Source organism: Geotrypetes seraphini, chromosome 1, assembly GCF_902459505.1.
Source record: "Geotrypetes seraphini chromosome 1, aGeoSer1.1, whole genome shotgun sequence".
In the NCBI taxonomy this organism is placed as follows: domain Eukaryota; kingdom Metazoa; phylum Chordata; class Amphibia; order Gymnophiona; family Dermophiidae; genus Geotrypetes; species Geotrypetes seraphini.
The window spans coordinates 546,995,506-547,016,437 of NC_047084.1; the positions used below are offsets into that span (position 1 = coordinate 546,995,506).

The 20,932-nt window shown below is 42.5% G+C and overlaps 1 protein-coding gene across 3 annotated transcripts in view; it reads left to right on the plus strand.

Annotated features, from left to right (window-relative positions):
• LOC117352606 (polypyrimidine tract-binding protein 3-like) overlaps nt 1-20,932 on the plus strand; it is a 147,810-nt gene that overhangs the window by 12,336 nt on the left and 114,542 nt on the right. The window contains exons 2-3 of one of the 3 annotated variants that reach the window (XM_033929160.1): nt 8,247-8,420; nt 9,705-9,780. The exons of 1 other annotated variant lie outside the window; for it this stretch is intronic. In XM_033929160.1, coding sequence (XP_033785051.1) covers nt 9,756-9,780 — 25 coding nt within the window. In that variant the 5' untranslated portion in view covers nt 8,247-8,420; nt 9,705-9,755. The remainder of the gene's footprint in view (nt 1-8,246; nt 8,421-9,704; nt 9,781-20,932) is intronic. One more of the 3 variants, XM_033929159.1, reaches the window with a different exon arrangement.

The following is a 20,932-nucleotide window of genomic DNA, read 5'->3' on the forward strand; positions in this document are numbered from 1 at the left end:
AATATAAACAATAACTAGATTACGAGCAAATATTCTAATGGAATGGAGTCTCTCCTTGAACAAGAAATGTTAGCATGTGGGAAGTTCTGATTTAATTCTGTAATTCAGAGCTTGGTAGGGTCATTCAGTAGAGTTCATTCTGTTGTGACGATGCATCATCCTGTAGTATCTGCTGTTCACTAGTTAACACTTTTTCTCTTAAAACATGAAAATAAATGCCATGATGGAGCAGCATAGACAATAAGCAACCTTTAGCTAGATAGTCATGAAAAGGGATTTTGATGGCATGTTTTGCCTGCATCCTTTCTTAATGAATTGGATTGTACCTGTATAAAGATAATGCTCTAAGGCAGTGTTTCTCAACTTCTTCAAGCCAAATACCCCCTAATTCTAACACATATCAACCGAGTACCCCCACCCCCCTAATAATAGTACTAATTGTAATGCAATTTTTTCCATTCATTTTTCACATACACACAATATAATCTTATTAACAATACATAATGGTAACCACAAAATAAAAAACACAAAGCATACTATGCAGCGAAAATGTTAATTATCATTTATATTCTTTTTTTTTTTTTCCCCAAAGAGGTCAAGGTAGATGACTTTTTAAAATATGTAATGTCACCTCAGGAACAGCTTCAAAAAATAGACAAATATAGTGCAAAATATAGATGGCAGATATAAATTCTTAAAACTGATGCATTTCGATCACTAAATTGAAAAGAAAATAATTTTCCCTACCTTTGTTGTCTGATGATTTTATTAGTCTCTGGTTGCACTTCCTTCTGACTGTGTATCCAACATTTCTTTCTTTCTGCCTCCTGCATGCTGCCTCTCTTCTGGACCTTATTCCTTCCCCAACCAACACCTCTCTCTGAACCTCAATGAGTCCAACTTTTCTTCCTCTCTCCTCCCCTTCCATTGGCAACATGTTTCTTTCTCACTGTCTATCTGTCTTTCTCTCATTCCTTCTTTTGCTTCAAAAGGAGTAGAGAAAGAGAGAGAGATCCATGGTGCATCTCTTTCACCCCATCTACTCCACATTCAACATTTCTCCCTCTCTCATCCCCCGGATCAAGTGCAGCATTTTTCACTACTGCCCACCAGCCCCATTTCCAACATTTCTTCTTCTATCATCCTTCTTCAGCACATGCCACATCCCTCCCTTCATTCCCTCCACCACTATGTCCACCATTCCTCCCTCTTCCCTTTCAATCTGTCCCACTGCAATCGCCTTCAGCTCTCACCACCTCCAGCACCGGACACATGCACAAGCTGCACTGCCTCCAATGGTTACCTTACATTCTGGAATGTTGCCCGCCTCACTGCTGTAACTGCAAGAAAGTGCTTGCGTGAGGTTACAGCAGTGAGGCAGGCAACGTTCTAGAACGCGACTGCTGGACACTTAGGCACAAGTTTTTCCATTGGCCGTAAGTTTGAGACCACTGTTTTAGGATGTGCTGCATACATTTTACTATTGAGGCTTCACACATTTTGCTGGTTCTGCTTATTTCTTGTTGGTGAACATTTCTTCCTTTGTATTCCAATGTTTAACTGGTTAACAATAAGTACCGTATTTTCACGCATATAACGCGCGCGTTATACACGATTTTACAAACCGTGCATAACCTTGCGCGTTATACGCGTGAGCGCGTTTTACAACTTTTTTTTTTCAATCCGATCGGCATCCCCCCTGCGAACCGGCACCCTCCCCCCCCCCCGCTCGCATCAACCCCCCTCCCCCGCGATCCTACATCCCCCCAGCACCAAACATCTCTTACCCGATTGGGCACCGGCACCAGCACCAATGCACAGAACGTGCCAGTGCCCGAAGATCCTCCCTCGTTGGTTTGGTTTGGGCTGGGCTGGGCTGGGCTGGGCGGTGCGATGCAGGAGAGATAATCCTTCTTCCTGCGGATCCTCCCTCGTTGGTTTGGGCTGGGCTGGGCGGTGCGATGCAGGAGAGATAATCCTTCTTCCTGCGCCGGGCTGGACTAGGCTTTGAGCATTTGCGCATGCTCAAAGCCTAGTCCAGCCCGGCGCAGGAAGAAGGATTATCTCTACTGCATCGCACCGCCCAGCCCAGCCCAAACCAACGAGGGAGGATCCGCAGGAAGAAGGATTATCTCTCCTGCATCGCACCGCCCAGCCCAGCCCAGCCCAAACCAACGAGGGAGGATCTTCGGGCACTGGCACGTCCTGTGCATTGGTGCTGGTGCCGGTGCCCAATCGGGTAAGAGATGTTTGGTGCTGGGGGGATGTAGGATCGTGGGGGAGGAGGGGTGACGCGAGCGAGGGGGGAGGATGCCGGTTCGCAGGGGGGATGCCGGATCGGATTGAAAAAAAAAGTTGTAAAACGCGGGTAAGCGAGCGGAGGGGGGGGAGGATGCCGGTTCAGAGTAAGCGGGAGGAGGTTTTAGCATGCGCGGTATACGCGTGTGCGCGGTATACGCGTGTGCGCGCTATATTAAAATTTTTAAACATAAATTTGTGTTCCCCGTGCGCTATACCCGTGTGCGCGTTTTACACGGGTGCGCGTTATATGCGTGAAAATACGGTACACTCTTTTTTTTTTTTTTTTTTTTTTGTGCATGACAATTCTGCTTTACAGTCTGCAAAGTTTTGCAAGCTACCGCTAAATGAAATTTTATATTCACAGTTTAAATTCAATAATATTGCTTTGGCTTTTTATCCATATGTGTACTAATTGAGATTTGTTAAAGAAAAAAAAAATATTCTCTGAGAAGTGCAATAACAAAAGTTATGTAACAAAACAAATGTCATTCATTGTAAAGTTTTTAATTTGCTATTGGTTTTGCCTGTGACAGCTTTCTCTCACACTGCAGATAAACAGCATACAAGAATAATGCCGTGCATCTGGCTCTTTGGATGTCTGTCACATACTTTTCTTCCTGTAGACATGCGTCCCATAGTTTGAGTTATACACTTGTGGTAGGTTTGAAAGAGGGATCAATTACCTTGTGTGCCTTTTTTTTTTTAAAGAAACTTAAATAGGTTGGTATTAATTCTTCCTAATACAATGAAACCATAATACCAAATTAAAAGTACAAATCTGATTTCTTGTTGAGACTTTACATTTCCCCATATAAGGCCTTGGTGGCCGGTATTGCTACTCATGCTGAATGCCCTAAATGCCGTTCTGCCCCTGCAGGTTTGTTTCATATGTTTTGGTCCTGTGACAGAATACAAACCTTCTGGTCTTTTGTTGGGCTTCATCTACAGACGATCTTAAAGACAAGACTTCCCCTTGGAGCGAAGGTTTTTCTTTTTTATCACTTTACTTCTTTGGGACTTTCTAGGGGTAATTCCCTGTTGCTGCAGAAGGCCTTTTTGTTATCTCGTAAATGTATCCTCTTGTTATGGAGGCAGGCTGAGGTGCCTACCCTCACAATGTGGAAAAATGAACTGTTTACTTTGCTGAAGTATGAATATTTGGATACTAAGAGGAGTGGCCCTGGTCAATGGAGGAAATTCCGAGCGATTTGGGCTCCGGTCTGGGACAATTTGTCTCCAGGTGCCCGAAGTGCTCTTCTGAATTTCTGACACTGGAGTGCTTGGGGGGGTGAGGGGTGGGGGGGGGGTTTGGAGGGTGGGTTGTTCTTGGCTTTTGATGAGTATCTTTTGTTAAAAAGGTGGCGGTAGTGATTCAGCGATCCACAGAGTTCTCCTGCCACCACTCCAGCCTCCGCGCAGAAACAACGCGGTAGACCCTTTTTGTCTTGGGTTTTGCTTTGTTTCTGGTTCTTTGTATTCAGATTGTGGTTTACTTCTTTGTATTCTTCTTTTCTTAATAAAAGAAAAATTAAAAAAAAAAAAAAAAGTACAAATCTGATTTATCTATAATCTTACAGAGCTATAGTTGTATAGCTCTGTCCTGCAACGTTAGGAATTTTTAGGAAAGGAATAGAGAATAAAGCAAAGAATATTATAATGTACAAAGAACTGTTAACAAAATGATTTAAGAGGATGGAATGAGACTTGTATGAGGGAAGGCTAAAGAGGTTAGGGCTGTTCAGATTAGAGAAAAAACTGGTCATGAGAGATATGATAGAGGTCTATAAAATCCTGAATGAAATGGATTCTGTAAATGTGAATCGGTTCTTTGCTGTTTCAAAAAAATATAAAGTCTAGGAGACACTTCATGAAGTTTCATATTAGCACAATTAAAACAGGAGAATGTGATTTTTCACTCGGAAGCTCATTGTTGTGGCAAATGATAGGGGCAGTTAATGGAGCTGGGTTTAAAAAAAGTTTGGACAGATTCCTGGAGTAAAAATTCATAAACTGTTAAGGTAGATTTAGAGAAAGTTACTGCTTATCACTGGAGTTAAATTGCATGGAATCTTTCTACTTTTTAGAATTCTGCCAGGTATGTTTGATTTGGACTGACCACTGTGCTAGAGGGTATGACCCAGTAGGGCAAGTTTTATATCCTTTCATCAGCAGCTGATGAATCCAGAGACTTGTGGGTTATGACCATCTACAAGCAGATGGAGATAGCATTAAACTGAGCTCTGTTGCACAGGATGTGATGCTGCTTGGTCAACCTGTATTCTCTATCACCAGCCATTATGCCATTACCCACCAGAGTACTTAATTTAAATGGAAATTATGATAAAATGTTCTCCTAGGCAAATATTGTAATTCTGTTTCCGTATGGAATAAGCAGGGAGTGTCCTTGGCTCTGGAAGTGAGAAGACTTTCTGCCACAAGGACAAACTGTCAACCAAAATTACTATCTGAAAGTGCTGAAACTACTCCATGAGAGAATCAGGAAGGAGCAGTTGTGGTTCCTGCATCACCAGAACACACCTGTTCACGCTGCTGTCAAAATTCATGAATTTTGTGCAAAAAACACAATGATGGTTCTTCCTCGGCTACCTTACTCTCCTGATTTGGCCCCTGCTAACTTCTAATTTCCTAAGCTTAAATCCACACTGAAAGGAAAGCGATTCGACACCATTGAAGACACAAAGCAAAATTAGATGCAGCAACTTTTGGCGATTCCTAAAGATATGCTTACGGTCTGTTTCCAGAAGTAGAAACAACATTGGGAAAAGTGTCTACGTAGTGGGACCCAATGGAATAAATTGTAAGATTGTTTAATATTTTTAAAAAATTGGGCCTGGAATATTTGGAACAGACTATAAACTGTGTATTTCTGTTTACTTGGAGGCAAATTAATTTTTTTAAGAAAATGGGATCAAATTTGGCATAGGGAAAATCCTCTGAAATGATACAACATGTATTGAAAATGAGTTAGATTGGACTGGGGATTCTAGAGAAATAAGCTCCCCAAAGTATAGACCAGTGCATTTTTTTGGAAGAAGTTACAGCTTCTTCAGCGTAGAAAATTTGATAAACCGGAGCTTCATTCAAACTGCATCTCCTGTCTTCTTCACAATCATATTAATATAGTTTTCCTTCAAAAATTTAGGCTGAAGAAGCCCACTGCTACAAATATAACTATGTAAGTATTAAGTGAAAAGCTTTTCAATCTGGGGAATTTACCCAGGTAACTGCAATAAATAACTGCCCACATTCTCTCTAAAATTGGCCTAATATTGTCTATACTCTGTCCTTTCAGTGGTTCCAAGAAAGCAAAATATTTTCAGTTCTTTTGTTTGGAGTTTGACAAATCCAAATTTCGGGTTGCCATGGCCGCTAGATATTTGTCTCTGGTGCCTTGGATTTTTGTGGCTAATGCCACCAATGCTGAAATAGAAATTTCCTCATTTGTGTGACGTGTGGCTCTTTGTAAAGTCTGACTAGCATACTGCAGGATCTCATGCTGGCCTCAAGTCTTGTAAGACCAGCATGAGAGTTCCTGCAGTATATGGCTCAGACTCATTCAGAACCTCACAATGTGTAGTAGAAAAGCTCTTGCTTCCGAGGGCATCTGTGAACAGCAAGGTAAGAGGTACCTCCTAAGAGGAGGAGAGAGGCTGGTTGACTTGCTGGAATAGAGACTAGGGGTGGCAGCTGACTGGCTTTCTGCGGTAGGGGGTAGGATTTGATATACTCTCTTTCTGCACTTATAATCAAAGCAGGATACAGGCTTGGGGGGGATGAGGGCAGCTTACTGGTGAGAGGCAGAGTTAGGGATGGCCAGTATAATGAAGGTGGATAAAAGCAGCTTACTGTGTGTGTTTGTGTGTGGGGGAGATAAAAAAGAGACCAAATGATAACAGAGCAGGTGGGGGGTAGAGAGAAAGCGAGCGAGACTGGATGATAGGGCATGGATAATGATGAAAGGGGGGAGAGAAAGAGACTTGGTGATGGGGAGAAAGAGAGACCAAGCAAAACTGGGTGGGAATCGAGGTTACTGCATGTATTTCAGCCAGTGGCATTTGGGATGCATAAAGGATCTGATTTATGTCTTCTTTTCCTTCAGACAAGTAAGTGGAAAAACATCCTTAGTAAATCAGGCTCTAAAGTAGTTCAGAATATGTTTTATTTTTGTTTATTATTTAAAAGCTTGATATACCACACAGCCTTACCAGATCAGGGCCGTTTACAGTTTCTAAAAAGAAACCCCCCCAAGTTTAATAGAAGTAAAGAATCTCCATTAAATTAATAATCTATAATAATAATCCTCTAAGCGCACATGCGCACTTAGAAGGATGTGGGGACCTGACATGTGCTGTGTCCGTCCGTGGTGGCGGCTTGAGGCGCATGCGCCACAGCACAGCCGGCGACTCCCCCCTCCCGTCCTCACTCACAGCCAAAATTTTCTCGCTGGCTCATTCACCGCCAAAACCTTCCCGCAGCCCCCTTCCCAGCCGCTGCGTTTAAATTCATAGACAAGCGCTACACTGCGCTACCGCTGGCCTCGCCGTCTTCTGTCTACTGCGGCCCGCCCTCTCTGACTACTTCCTGTTTCCGCTAGGGTTGGCTGCAGTGGATAGAAAACGCCGAAGACAGCGGTAGTGTGGCGCAGCGCTTTTCTGTGAATTTAAACGCGGCGGTTGGGAAGGAGGCTGCGGGAAATGCTGCTTATGCACAGGGAAGTGTGTTTGTGTGGGGGAAATGCTGCTTCTGCAAGGGAAGGCCGGGAAATGCTGCTTCTGCACAGGGAAGGGTGGGAAAAACTGCTGCTGTACAGGGAAGTGTGTGTGTGGGAAATGCTGCTTCTGCACAGGGAAGGCCGGGAAATGCTGCTTCTGCACAGGGAAGTGTGTGTGTGTGTGGGGGGGGAAATGCTGCTGCTGTACAGGAAAGGCCGGGAAATGCTGCTGCTGCTGCACAGGGAAGGGTGGGAGGGAAATGCTGCTGCTGCAGCACAGAGAAGTGGAGGGGATGGAGAAGGAAAGGGGGCCTGGGAGCAATCTTGGTTTGCTTTGGGGGAGGGGAGACAGAAGGGAGCCATGGAGAGACAGAAAGACAGGCAGGCAGGCAGCGCATTAGAACGAAAGACAGACACACAGAAAGACAGCGGGCAAGGAGAGAGGCAGAAAGACAGACAGGGTGCCAGAGAGAGAACCAGAAATAAAGAAGGACAGACAGCGGGAGGGAGAAAGAAAGAAAGGAAGAGAGAGACAGGGACAGGGAGAGACACAGAAAGAAAGAAGGACAGACAGCGGGAGGGAGAAAGAGAGAGACAGGGGCAGGGAGAGAGACAGAAAAAAAGGACAGACAGCGGGAGGGAGAAAGAAAGAAAGAGAGAGACACAGAAAGAAAGAAGGACAGACAGACATATATTCTAGCACCCGTTAATGTAACGGGCTTAAACACTAGTAATTACAATAATAGAAAAGTCCTAACCCCATTCAGAAAGATAGACATTCAACTAAAAATCCATTCATACTCCTATTACTTGTCAACTTTTTCTTAAGGTGCAACCAGTAGTGCTGCCCGATTTCTGATTCGAATCAATTCACCGATTCACTTTGGGTGAATTGATTCGGGGTTTAAAAAAAAACAACAACTGTACTCACTGATGCACCCGATGCACATCGGCCCCCTTGCCACGAATCTATTTTCGCAAACTAGAGACTTGTTCAGGCTTTCTCTTTGCCGCTAATCCATGCACAGAAGCCTGTTCAGGCTTTCCATCTGCTGGAGTCCTTCCATCTAATGTAACTTCCGGGTTGCGAACCGGAAGTTATATCAGAAGAAAGGACTTCGACAAAGGGAGTGCAGAGCAGGCCTCTGTGCGTGGATCGGTGGCAGCAAGGTGATTTTTTTTTTTTTACCTTGCATCTACCTTTTAATTACAGGCAAAAGCGGCAGTAGCGAATGCGATTCGCTACCCTGCCGCTAGTCCGAGTACCTTCTCTCCATTTGGCCGCCCAAGCGGAAACAGGAAGTTTTTCACTGAGGCTGGAGTGGTGGCAGGAGAACTCTGTGGATCGCTGAATCACTACCGCCACCTTTTTAACATCAAAATAAAGGTAGATGGGGGAAAGGAGAGATGGATTTGGGGAGGGGGGGTGTTGGTGGACTGGAAAGGGGAGATGGGCTTGGGGGGGTTGGTGGCCTGAAGAGGGAGAGATGAACTTGAGGGAGATCATGGAGAGAGAAGATGGACTTGGAGGGGGGATTGGTGGACTGGAGAGGGAGAGATGAACTTGGGGGAGATCATGGAGAGGGGAGATGGACATTGAAAGTGAATCAAATTGAAAAATCGATTCAACAGGGTGAATCAAATTGAAATATTTTTCTCTGAATCGGGCAGCACTAGTAACCAGGATTAAATAGTACAATGTTTTCCTTCATTTCTAAGAGATTTATGCTGATCTCCCCTCCAATCATTCTTCAATCTTCAAATGTTCAGTGGAGACAGTGATGATGGGAGAAAGGGGTGGATCTCAATTGCTAGCTCCTAAACTTTTGGGCTGGCTCATAAATCCAAAGAATCTGTCAAGGCCTACTTTTGTTTGCGATTTATACCTCAGACACATTGCCTCTTAAATATCACTCTTTGGTCTTTAATCTCATTCACCACGGTAGTCGGCATTCTCCTAAAGGCAGTGGAGAATGAAAATTACTTTACCAGCATGTTTGCTGCAATACCCAAAACTAGGCCCTGTAAGTTTTCCCTATGCTACTTCTGAAGATGTGACATGTATGTTGGGGAGGGGGTGGGGAATGGAAAGCCCTGAGCAAAGCTACATCTTCTTCCTTTTAAGTGGCCACACTCCACTTGCTTTCCCCACTTGTGAATGTAGTTTGGATGAAGAAATAGTGCTAACATGCATAATTTTTTAAAAAAATAAACTGAAAATGAAAGGGAGAAAATTCTTCTTATAGTCAGAAATGGTGATATCTGTTTTGATTATAGAATAAAATTTATTTTGAAAAAATTTAATTACTGTAGGCTTATTTTGCAATTTTTGTAAATTGTTTCTCTGCAGATCAAATTATCTTGTTTTAATACATTGGACCCTGGTATTCATTAGATTGAATTCTTTAGGAAAACTTACCGGTATTTTATATGGGATTGAACATTTGCATTCCACTAGGATGTCCTTGTTCTTCTAAAAGATGTTCACTAGATTCTATGGTTTAATGTCGGTGCTTGCTCTTGTTGGGCTACAGAAGTCTGTCTGTTTAGAAAAAAATGACCCTAAAACTAAGCACAGAGAAGTGTAAGCTTAATTTAAAGCTCATTAGATAATGGCATTAAATAATTTATTTTTTTTTTATACTGATTATTTAATTTTTTATCTTTTTAGCCGGGATCTGACGAGCATCTTACTTCTGGTATCACTAAACGGCCTTTTACCATGAGCCATTCTACTCCGGCTACAGGTACAGTGAGATTCTTTTAAAATCCAGCAAGCTGTGCTCTGCTGGTCTTAGCTGAATAGCATTTTGGAAGAATAGGGGAAAACACATAGTGTTTCTGAATGTAACTCACTTTGAGCTATAGTAGTAGCTCATTCTAAACTTTAGAAAAAGGAAACTGTATTTTCACGTGGCTGGCCCAAGGGTATCTGATGCCAGGCAGTTGTCCGAAGATAGAAGAGTGCAGTTTATATTCTCAGGCTATACATGAAAGAAGTGAAAACTCAGGAAAAATTATAGCAGTTAAATTATGTAGCCTAGGACTCAAATGTAAAAAGTACTACGGTAATCTCTGACCCAGTATGCTAGACTGTCATGGTATAAAATGTAAACATATTCTGCAGCCATAGAAATCTCCCTTGAATGACAGTGAGTGCAGAGCAGAACTAGGTCATTTTCCCATGGAACTCATCGGAACTCATCATAAAAAAAAGCCTGATTTCTGGTTACATCTCTGTAACGGCAACAAAAATCCTCTCCAGTACTGGGCATATGAAGAAATAATCCAAAATCTTACAAAAGTCACCAAGGATGAAAATTTCGCACAAGGATCCTACCCAGAAAAAGGCAGCACTGAAATATAGGCTCTAGAACATCAGTACACCTGCTGGATTGCTACTTATTCTTACAATGAAACTCCATGCTAAGTATACTAGTCCTTGGTCACATAGACCCTCACCAAGTGCAAATGCTACCACAAACTAAAATAGAAATATGTAGACAAACAGTTTAACTGAGACCCCAAGAATCCACTTTCTGCATTTAGTGCAACACTAGAAAAATACAAACGGTGAAGTGTTTATTTGCCCTTATACAATGCAAAATATAAAGGTAGCAGATATAAATGTTAAAAAATTGATATATACCAATCATTAAAATAAATTTTCTACCTTTCATTATCTCTTAAATGTTTTCTAATTCCCTTATTCTCAGTGTGTGGTTTCTGCTTCCTCTGCCTTTTCTTAACTGTTGTCCCAGGGTCTCTCTGCCATATCTCTTTTGCTCCTCCTTCCTCATTTTCTCCCCTTCATGCAACTTAGATATAAATACTTTTAGCATTATTCCAGTCTCCAGCATCTTCTCTTCTTTATCCCTCCATAGACCAGCATCTCTCCCCTTCCCCTGCTTCATGTGTAGCATTTTGTCCAAGCACGAGCAAGACAATTATTCACACATACGGGTGGTGTCATCCATCAGAACCCAGCATGAGGACAATTCCCAGATTATTTTCCAGAAGCTTTTGAGAATCCCATTGTGTATTTACCTGTGCCTTGCCACCTGCTGTGACTGTGTGGGACCAGCTGAGCTAAGAATAGACTCCACATAGTTTCTCTAGCTGCAGTTTGTGCCTGTGACAATTTCTTTTGCTACCTTAATTTTAGCTTCCTTTTGTGGGACAGGTTTTTTCCCTTTTTGTGTCCTTATTAGTTTTCCTTAGATTTTCAGTACTTTAAGTTTTTCCTTTGTTTTTCCATGGCTCCCTGGCCTGCTTAGGCTTGGGCGCTCCTGTTGAGGTACTGGTTTGTTTGGGTTTTTTGTTCATTTTATTTCCATCATTGAGCTTTTTGATTTCATTTCAGCCAGCTTCCTTGACATATCTAAGAAATCTCTCAGTGGTTTTTAGTGGTGCACTCATTGTGGCAAGATTTTATCGAGGACTGATTTACATAATTGGTGCTTGCCATACCTGAGGCCTAACCCTGAAGCTTCTTGTTATCCGTGTCCTGAGGAGCCGGAGTATTTTTGTCAGCGAGAAGACTGGTCCATTAACATTTGAGTCAATAGATACTGGGGTTGCATCAACATCGAAGAGGTCACCACCTGCCTTAACATCGAGTACTGACAGTGCCCATTGGAATTGTGCATACTCAGATCTAGTGCTGAGAACTTGTAATGATTCAGCATTATCCTTGGTGCATGATAGAAGATAGGTTGAGTGGAGGCCAAGAAGCACCAACATCGGACCCCCTCGAAATATGGTGCCGATGGATTTGGCATCAGTGACACCAAGAGACTGGCACCAGTGTGACAGCCTCCACTGGGCCAGAACCAGTCTTCCGATTCAGCCCTGAAACCTTCTGTGAACTTGACCATACTGACTGATTCCCCTACCTTTCCTAGTGCCTGTCTACAAGGAGTGGATCTGGACCATGCTTCAGGAGGAACAGGGACAGTTTCTATCCTGATGCAATGCTGTGGCATCAAGGGAGTTTGGTGTTGGACCCAATGTTAGTCCAGCTGTTCCTAGAAGCTCATGCTTTCACTCTTGTCCACACACTGACACTGATAACTGAAGGGGGATTGTTGGCTGAGATGGTGTTGGTGTCCAGCCCCTTGGGGGAGGAAGCATTTTCAAGATCTAGGTCCTGCAGCAAGTCTTGGAACTCTCACCCTGAGCCTACCCATCAGGCCAGTGAAGACTTGGAGAATACTACTAACCTGAGTCTGAGTAAGATCACTCTTGTGCATCTAAGGAGGAGCCAGGAAATTCTTGAAGAGATCCTCGGAATTTCCATCAGATCTTTCCTCCATCAAGTGAATCGAGGAAGTCTTCTGAGGGGCTTTCCTGTGCTAGTTTTGTAAGGGAGATGGCACAAGTCATCCCATTTTAAATTTGAGGGTGAGAATAAGCCCAGGGTAGAAATGTTGAGGGTCCTCTATTTTGGTGCCATGTCTAAGGAGGTTGTTACAGTGCCTGTTCACACCATTCTCAAGGCTTACAAATGAAATCGCGGGAGACCCCACTTTCTGTACAGCCTATATACAAGAAGGCTGCCTCTATGTATAGAATTCAAAAAGCTCTAACTGCTGCACCATTCTACAATCATTGAATCCACTCTCAAAATAGCCAAAAGCTTCAAGACTCACTCCTTGGTGCCCTTGGGGAAGGGTAGAAACATGATGGCAGAAAAGTCCAAATGGCCCATCCAGTTTGCCCATCAACAGCATCCACTATCTCCATTTCTCCCTAACAGATCTCACATGCTTGGCACAAGGCTTCTTGGACTCAGACACTGTCTTTATCTCCATGATCTCTACCGGGAGATTATTCCATGCATCTACCATCCTTTCTGTAAAAAAAAACAACAAATTTCATTAGATTACTGCAGAGTCTGTCACCTCTTAACTTCATCCTATGTCATCTCATTCTGGAGCTTCTTTCAAATGAAAGAGATTTGCCTCATGTGCATTTATGCCACATAGCTATTTAAATGTCTCTATCATATCACCTTTCTCCTGCCTTATCCCCAAAGTATACATATTGAGATTTAAGTCTATCCCTGTATGCCTTATGATGAAGACCACCAACCCTTTTAGTAGCCTTACTCTAGACTGACTCCATCCTGTTTATATCTTTTTGGAGGTGTAGTCTCCAGAATTGTACACAATATTCTAAATTAGGCCTCACCAAAGTTTATACAGGGGCATTAATACCTCCTTTTTCCTATTGGCCATACCTCTCCCTATATACCCTACCATTCTTCTAGCTTTCGCCATCACCTTTTCAACCTGTTTGGTCACCTTAAGATCATCACATACTATCATACCAAAGTCCTATTCCTCCATTGTGCACAAAAGTTCTTTACCCCCTAAATAATACCGTTCCCTCAGGTTTTTGTAGCTCAAATGCCGGACCTTGCATTTCTTAGCATTAAATCTTAGCTATTCGTTCCATCGGGGGTGTCTACTGTATTGCAGATTTTGGTATCATTCCCAAAGAGGCAAATTTTACTTGACAGCCCTTCTGCAATATCACTTACAAAAATGTTAAAAAGAAAAAGCCCCAAGAACCAAACCTTGAGGCACACCACTGGTAACATCCTTTTCCTCAGAGAACATAAGAATTGCCGCTGCTGGGTCAGACCAGTGGTCCATTGTGCCCAGCAGTCCGCTCACACAGCGGCCCCCAGGTCAAAGACCAGTGCTCTAAATGAGTCCAGCCTCACTTGCGTATGTTCCAGTTTAGCAGGAACTTGTCCAACTTTGTCTTGAATCACTGGAAGGTGTTTTCCCCTATAACAGACTCCGGAAGAGCGTTCCAGTTTTCTACCACTCTAGGTGAAGAAGAACTTCCTTACGTTTGTACGGAATCTATCCCCTTTCAACTTTAGAGAGTGCCCTCTCGTTCTCCCTACCTTGGAGAGGGTGAAAAATCTGTCTTTATATACTAAGTCTATTCCCTTCAGTATTTTGAATGTTTTGATCATGTCCTCTCTCAGTCTCCTCTTCATTGAACTCTGTTGCCTTCTACTCAACCAGTTCCTGATCCAGTCTGTTACTTTAGGGCCCATCTTGAGGGCACTCAGTTTATTTGACGCCTGTGGGGAGCACTGTCAAATGTTTTGCTAAAATCTAAATACACATCTAGTGCACTCCCTCTATCCAATTCTCTGATCATCCAGTCAAAGAAATTGATCAGACTTGTCTAAAGAAGTCATGTTGCCCCAGATCCTGTAATCCATTGGATTCCAGAAACGTCACTATTTTCTGTTTTGTTTTGTTTTTTAAGTATTCCTATTAATTTACTTACCACTGAAGTCGAACTTACTGTACTATAACTCCCTATTTATTCCTTCCACTTTTGTGGAGAGGGGCTACATTTGACCTTATCTAGTTCTCCAGTACCACTCCTGATTCTAGAGAAGCGTTGAAAAGGTCAGCCAGTGTAGCTGCCAGAACTTCCCTAAGTTCCTTCAGTACTCTCGGATATACACCATCCAGCCCCATTGCTTTGTCCACCTTTAGTTTAGCTAGTTCCTCATGAACACAATCCACTGAAAATCAATTGGGGTCCACCACACCTCCATTCCTATTTGTGTTTATCATCTTTGGTCCCGCTCCCAGCACTTCAACTTTGAACACAGAACAGAAATATTTGTTAACCAATTCAGCTTTATCATCTACTACACATTTCTGCCTTCCTCCTTTGAGTCTCACAATGCCACTTTTATACTTCTTCCTATCGCTAATATACTTTTAAAAATGTCTTATCCCACCGTTTTACCTTGTCGGCTATTTGTCATTTGACAAAGTACCTCTTGAAAGACTTCTGAGGACATTAGACATGGGATAGGAGGTAGAGTCCTATTATGGATTCAGAACTGGTTGAAAGATAGAAAATAGAGAGTAGGTTTAAATGGTCAATATTTTCAGTGGAGAAAATAGTGAGGTTCCCCAGGGGTCTGTGCTGGGACCGCTGCTTTCTAGCATTTTTTTTTGTATGTGTTATGAAATGTTTTTAATAATTTTGTACGTAAACCGCCTAGGTTTTTAGGCATTGTATACATTTGTAAATAAATAATAAATATTTATCAATGATCTAGAGATGAGAATAACTAGTGAGATAATTAAATTTGCTGATGACACAAAGTTGTTAAATTGCAAGAGGATCTTGTGAGACTGAGAGACTGGGCATCAAAATGGCAGATGATGTTTAATATGAGCAAGTGCAAGGTGATGCATGTGGGAAAGAGGAACCTAAACTATAGCTACATGATACAGGGCTCCACTTTAGGAATCACTGCCTAGGAAAAAAATTTAGGTGTCATTGTTGAGGATATGATGAAACCCTCAGTTCAGTGTGCAGTGGCGGCTAAGAAGGCAAATTAAATGTTATGAATTATCTGGAAAGAAATGGAAAACCTAGCCTTCGACAAGCCATGGAGACTATACTGTTTTCAACCCTCATCACTTTCCAACCTCCAATCTCTGGCCCTCACAGCTTAGATGTTGAAAGGATAGTAGTTGATTTGTTGTACCTGCATAAGGGTGTCTTCCAAATCCTGCTTAAGGAAAGATTCCAATAAGAAATCTTAACAGCTTTACAAGGTGGAGGTTTTCCACCTGGTTTGAGGGCAAGGCCTTCAACTCCTTTTCCTGTACTGCACAAAAACTGCTTGAATATCTTCTACACCTTTTTGAGTCTGTCTCTGGACTAACCCTGTAAGGGTTCACTTCAGTTCATTGGCGTTTCTCACTGTGTAGAGGCAAGCCCGTTTCTATACAGCTTTTAGTTAAATTCATAAGAGGTTAACTGTTGCTCAAGCCTCTGTCAAACCTCCAACTATTTATTTAATTCGATTTCTATCCCGTCCTCCTAGTAGCTCAGAATGGGTTACAAGCCAACATTCACAGTGGAATACATTTGTACAGTACAATGATTATACATTAGGACAGTACAGTGTAGTGCTGCTCGATTCACGATTCGAATCAGGTGAACCAATTCGAATCGGTTCATTTTTATTAAAAACCGGACTCACCGATTCAGCCGCAAGACGAGTTTGGGCTATTTCACGCCGCAGGACTCTTCCCATCTAATGTAACTTCCGGTTTTGCGAAACCGGAAGTTACATCGGAAGAAACGAAAGGAGTGGTAGGAGAGTCAAGTGGCGAGCGAGCGGACCTCGTGCAGCAGACCTCAGCACTCGGCAGCAACAAATACTAGTTTTGGCTGGCTCTTTCCCCGCATTTCTCCTCTCTTCCTCACGATTTAATTTCCAATCCAGGCAGTAAATAAATACATCGGCAGGGGGGCTGGTGAGTCTTGGGGACTGGGGATGGAAGCTGAAATCGGCAGGGGGGCTGGGGATGGAAGCTGAAATCGGCAGGGGGACTGGTGAGTCTTGGGGGCTGGGGATAGAAACTGAAATCGGCAGGGGGGCTGGGGATGGAAGCTGAAATGGGGGGCTGGGGATGGAAGCTGAAATCGGCAGGGGGACTGGTGAGTCTTGGGAGCTGGGGATGGAAGCTGAGAATTGGCAGGGGCCTGGAAAAACTGAGAATCAGGCAGGGGGGCTGGGGAAACTTTGGGGATGATTTGCTTTGGGGAATTCCCTTAAAGTTCAGGTGGTTGATGTCACCTGTTACAGGGGCCAGGGGTCACACACTTCTTTGGCTTCGCTGCCTGACATGGTCTGGTTCCTGAAGGGGGTGCAACGCATTTGCCCTCCTTGGAAGAAGCCCTGTCCAAATTAGAGTCTTAGGTTGGTGCTCAGAGGCTTGCAGGGAGCTCCCTTCGAACCCTTAAGTGCTGCCACTGTCAAAGATGGCACCTTGAAGACGATCTTTCTAGTGGCTATGGCATCGGGTTTCAGAATTGCAGACTCTAACCTGCAAGGATCCTTTTCTGCCAGTGTATCAGTGTGGACGGTTCCTTCGTTTCTTCCTAAGGTCGTTTCATCCTTTCATGTCAATTGGTCTCTTTTTCTTCCTTCTTTCCGGGAGGAGGATTATGGATCATGCTTCTCTTCCTTGCGACTTCTCGATGTGCGGAGGATGCTTTTGCACCATCTTCAAGTCAATAATGACTTTCAGCGGTCAGACCACCTATTTATCTTGGTCTTGGGGCACAAGAAGGGCATGGTGGCTTCCAAGGCTTCGGTGGCCCGTTGAGTCAGGGAGGTTATTTTTTCCGCTTACTTGCTGGTGGGGAAGCCTGTGCCAGTGGAGCTTCATGCTCACTCCACTAGAGCAGTTGCTACTTCATGGACAGAGTCCAGGGGTTTCTCCTTGGAGGTAATTTGTAGAGCTACAACGTGGTCTTCCTCAAATACGTTCTCAAAGCATTACCAGTTGGATGTGGTGGTGCGCAGGGAGGCTTCCTTTGGAACTTCAGTTATTGCGGAGGTGGCTTTCACTTCCCATCCTGTTTAAGGATTGCTTTGCTACATCCCACTAATCTCTGGATTCATCTACTGCTGTTGCTAAGGAAGGGAAAATTATGTTCTTACCTGTTAATTTTCTTTCCTTTAGACACAGCAAATGAATCCTTAGCCCTGTCCAGTCTGGATATCTGCTGCTGATTCCCTCATGGGAGGTTCGCGTTTCTTATTATGGTTGGTAGTTGGTTGCACTTTGTGAGAGAGAAGTTTTTGTATATGCAGTTTTGCGGTTCCTGATGCTTGGGCAAAGAGCGATATTAATTGGCCAGGATAGGTTCCATCCAAGAGGAGCACCTGCAAATCAATTATCTATCTCCACCTGCTGGTAGATGTGCACTATCCCACTAGTCTCTGGATTCATCTGCTGTGTCTAAAGTAAAGAAAATTAACAGCTAAGAACATAATTTGCACTATCCCACTAGTCTCTGGATTCATCTGCTGTGTCTAAAGGAAAGAAAATTAACAGGTAAGAACATAATTTTCCCATAACACTTGTCTTTTGAACCATAATAACCTGGCTTTCAAGACTATTGTGAATTTGTTCCAGCTCTCCCAACTTGGCCACTGCTTATCTTGAAAAATCAGATGTCCCAAAAGTTTTTAAGAGGTTTTAAGAGTAATTTAATTCTCATTAACACCTCCCAATGTCCTCCCGGATTTTGCATGCTTCTTACAACCAAGCCACACCAAACGTTTACATCATATCATGTATCATGAGTGGGTGTTTTATTTTGGGGGGAGAAGTGAAGAATCAACATATTCCCTAAATAATTGAACAGAGCTATGCCATCTAAGCAATTCCTTGTTTTCTATATAATCAAAACCAAACTTTTAAGCATTAGTTCAGAGGAACCGAGGGAATAAAATTTACAGTACACGTAGGCAAACAATGGTTGACGTGACCACCAAGGCACAATGAGCATCATAGTGGCTTGATCTTGGTGAAGTTTAAATAGTCTTCCTGACTAGGGATATTGGAGGGAATGCATTGAGGAACTGCTCTCGCCAGTCTAGGAGAAAGGCAGCTGACTCCAAATGATTGGGAGTGTAGAGTCTTGAGTGGAAGTTTATGGTTTTAGGGGGCGGGGGAAGTAAAAAGGTCTGCTTTGGAGGTCCCCAATCCAATATCTACTGAAAGAGGGGTATGTTGAGAGACCACTTGTGTGGTTGTAGACTGGTCAGCTTGTCTGCTAAGACGTTTGTTTCCCTGTCGATAAACTGCTAAAGACCATTGTTCTAACCTATGGAGCCCAGCATCTTGTTTGATAGTTAATCATTCTGGATCATGAGTACCTGAGAGATTTCAAAAATCAGATCATATTCTCATTGCTAATTTCCATGGATAATAACTGGCTTTTGCCTCCAGGAAGTTTTCTAATCTCTTTCTATCATACTGTTAATCATCTTAGCCACACCTTTTGGCAGCAGATTTCACAGTTTAATTGTGCATTGAAGACTTTATCCATCAACAAGCAGGACTGAATCAGCACACAAGTGGGTGTTATCGCATGGTACTGCAGTGGAAAAGCTGTTCTAGAACTCTGCCCAAATGTAGAGTTTTGAATATGTGCAGATCTTCCTGCACATAGAAGCCACCTCAGTTAAATTAGCCATGAATAAAGTGAACGTGAGAGTCTTCCAAGCTTGACATCAGGGAAAGTCTCTTATTCCAAATAGATTACTTCAAGGAGAGCTTGTAATTTGTTGTTCATAGTACAATATATGCATACCAGAAGATCTAAGAACTTCTAATCTGCCTACACATCACAAATTCACTACCATAAGTTCCATGCTCATCAGCTTCAGAAAATATCTGTTCAGTGTATGTGTTTTATACCTCATGTAGAATATTGACATCAGCATTTGCTGCCCAATGTCTAGTATGCTAACAGCATCCTGGTTATGGAATATGTGTACACTAAATTAGCAGAATGTGCCTGGCACTGTGGATATACACTAGATTAGTAAATAAATTAGAATAATGGTCTTTAGCAGTATCCATCTTCTATCTTAAAGTATCTATCTTCTGTAACCTCAGAGTCTACATCTTCTCTGGTCATATACGCATACAAACCCAGTTTTGTAGACTTTATTCAAGGAGAGAACCTATTTCTGGTTTGTTGGATAGGTAGAACAAACACCTAATTCATACCCTGCTCTAACCTTTAAAGATTAGGTGCAGTACTTTCTTTGACAGTGTTAGAAAATATGATTAATGTGTGCTCAGCATTGAAAGAATCAAGGGTGATTCTACAAGTATTTTTTCATTCATAAGAAGTTAGGAGGATTGCACCCCATCACAGGTCATAGGTTGTACTTTATTCAGTGTACTTTCTATTAGTTAGTAATATCCTAAATTGTTTACAAAAATAAAAGGGGATCAAAGACAAATTAAGAATACAAATGAGGAAACCTAAAATAGGCAATGATTAAAATATAATAGGTTGAGATGACGATTACCCTGTATGGCAGCTCCAGTTCAGACTGCTTTCAGCTCCCGGGATCTTCACCAAATGTTTTGTGATTTTAACAACACAGCTGCTGAAGCAGGGACTCCTGGTACTTCCATATCTCAATGATTGATTGACTTCTGTTTTCTTCATTGTGGGGTCTTGCTATCTCTCATAGGAATACAGCTTGGGATCTATTGCCATAAATTAATTCTAGCCTATGAAAATCTCCTTTATAGAAACACTTCTAGTGTGGCGGGTTGATTTAATGGAATTTAATGTTGCAGTTTTCACTGTTAGGGTTATAGTTAGTTTGAACTTACTCAGTGTTTCTGGCAAGAGTGGGCATTTGGATTCAGTCTAAAAGTGGATAACGGGAATACAAGGAAAAATTGGTTTAGTTTACATAGGCATGAGCCAGAGGCTAATTTCAAAAGATGGGCTGTTCTTGACCTTGCTACTATGGATGTATTTGTGGATCTCTCATGCAAATGATTAGAAGAAACGAGAGCCAGCGTGGTTAAAAGGTGAAGTGAAAGAGGCTATCGGAGCCGAAAAAACATCCTTTAAAAAATGGAAAAAAGATCTGAATGAAGAAAATAAGAAGAAACATAAGCACTGGCAAGTTAGATGCAAAGCATTCATAAAGAAGGCTAAGAAGGAATATGAAGAGAAACTTGCAAAAGAGACAAAAACTCAGCAATTTTTTTTAGGTATATCAGAAGCAGAAAACCTGTTAAAGCTTCTCTGTGCATGACTTCTATGCTAGAGAAAGTGAAATTATTTGCTCGTAGTTGTTTATATCAGTAACTTGGTGGTATCGCACAGCTGCTAAGGAGGTGGTTGTTTTGATTTTTTTTCTTGTTTCTCATAGTTTACTGTGCCAATCATTAAACTGACTAGCAGGTGATCCAACAGTAACATTGCAAAATAATGAGATAAAAGCCTGAATAGTCAGTCAGTCTATTCTGCCCAGTAAGGAGGCTAGAATTGTATCTTTTACTG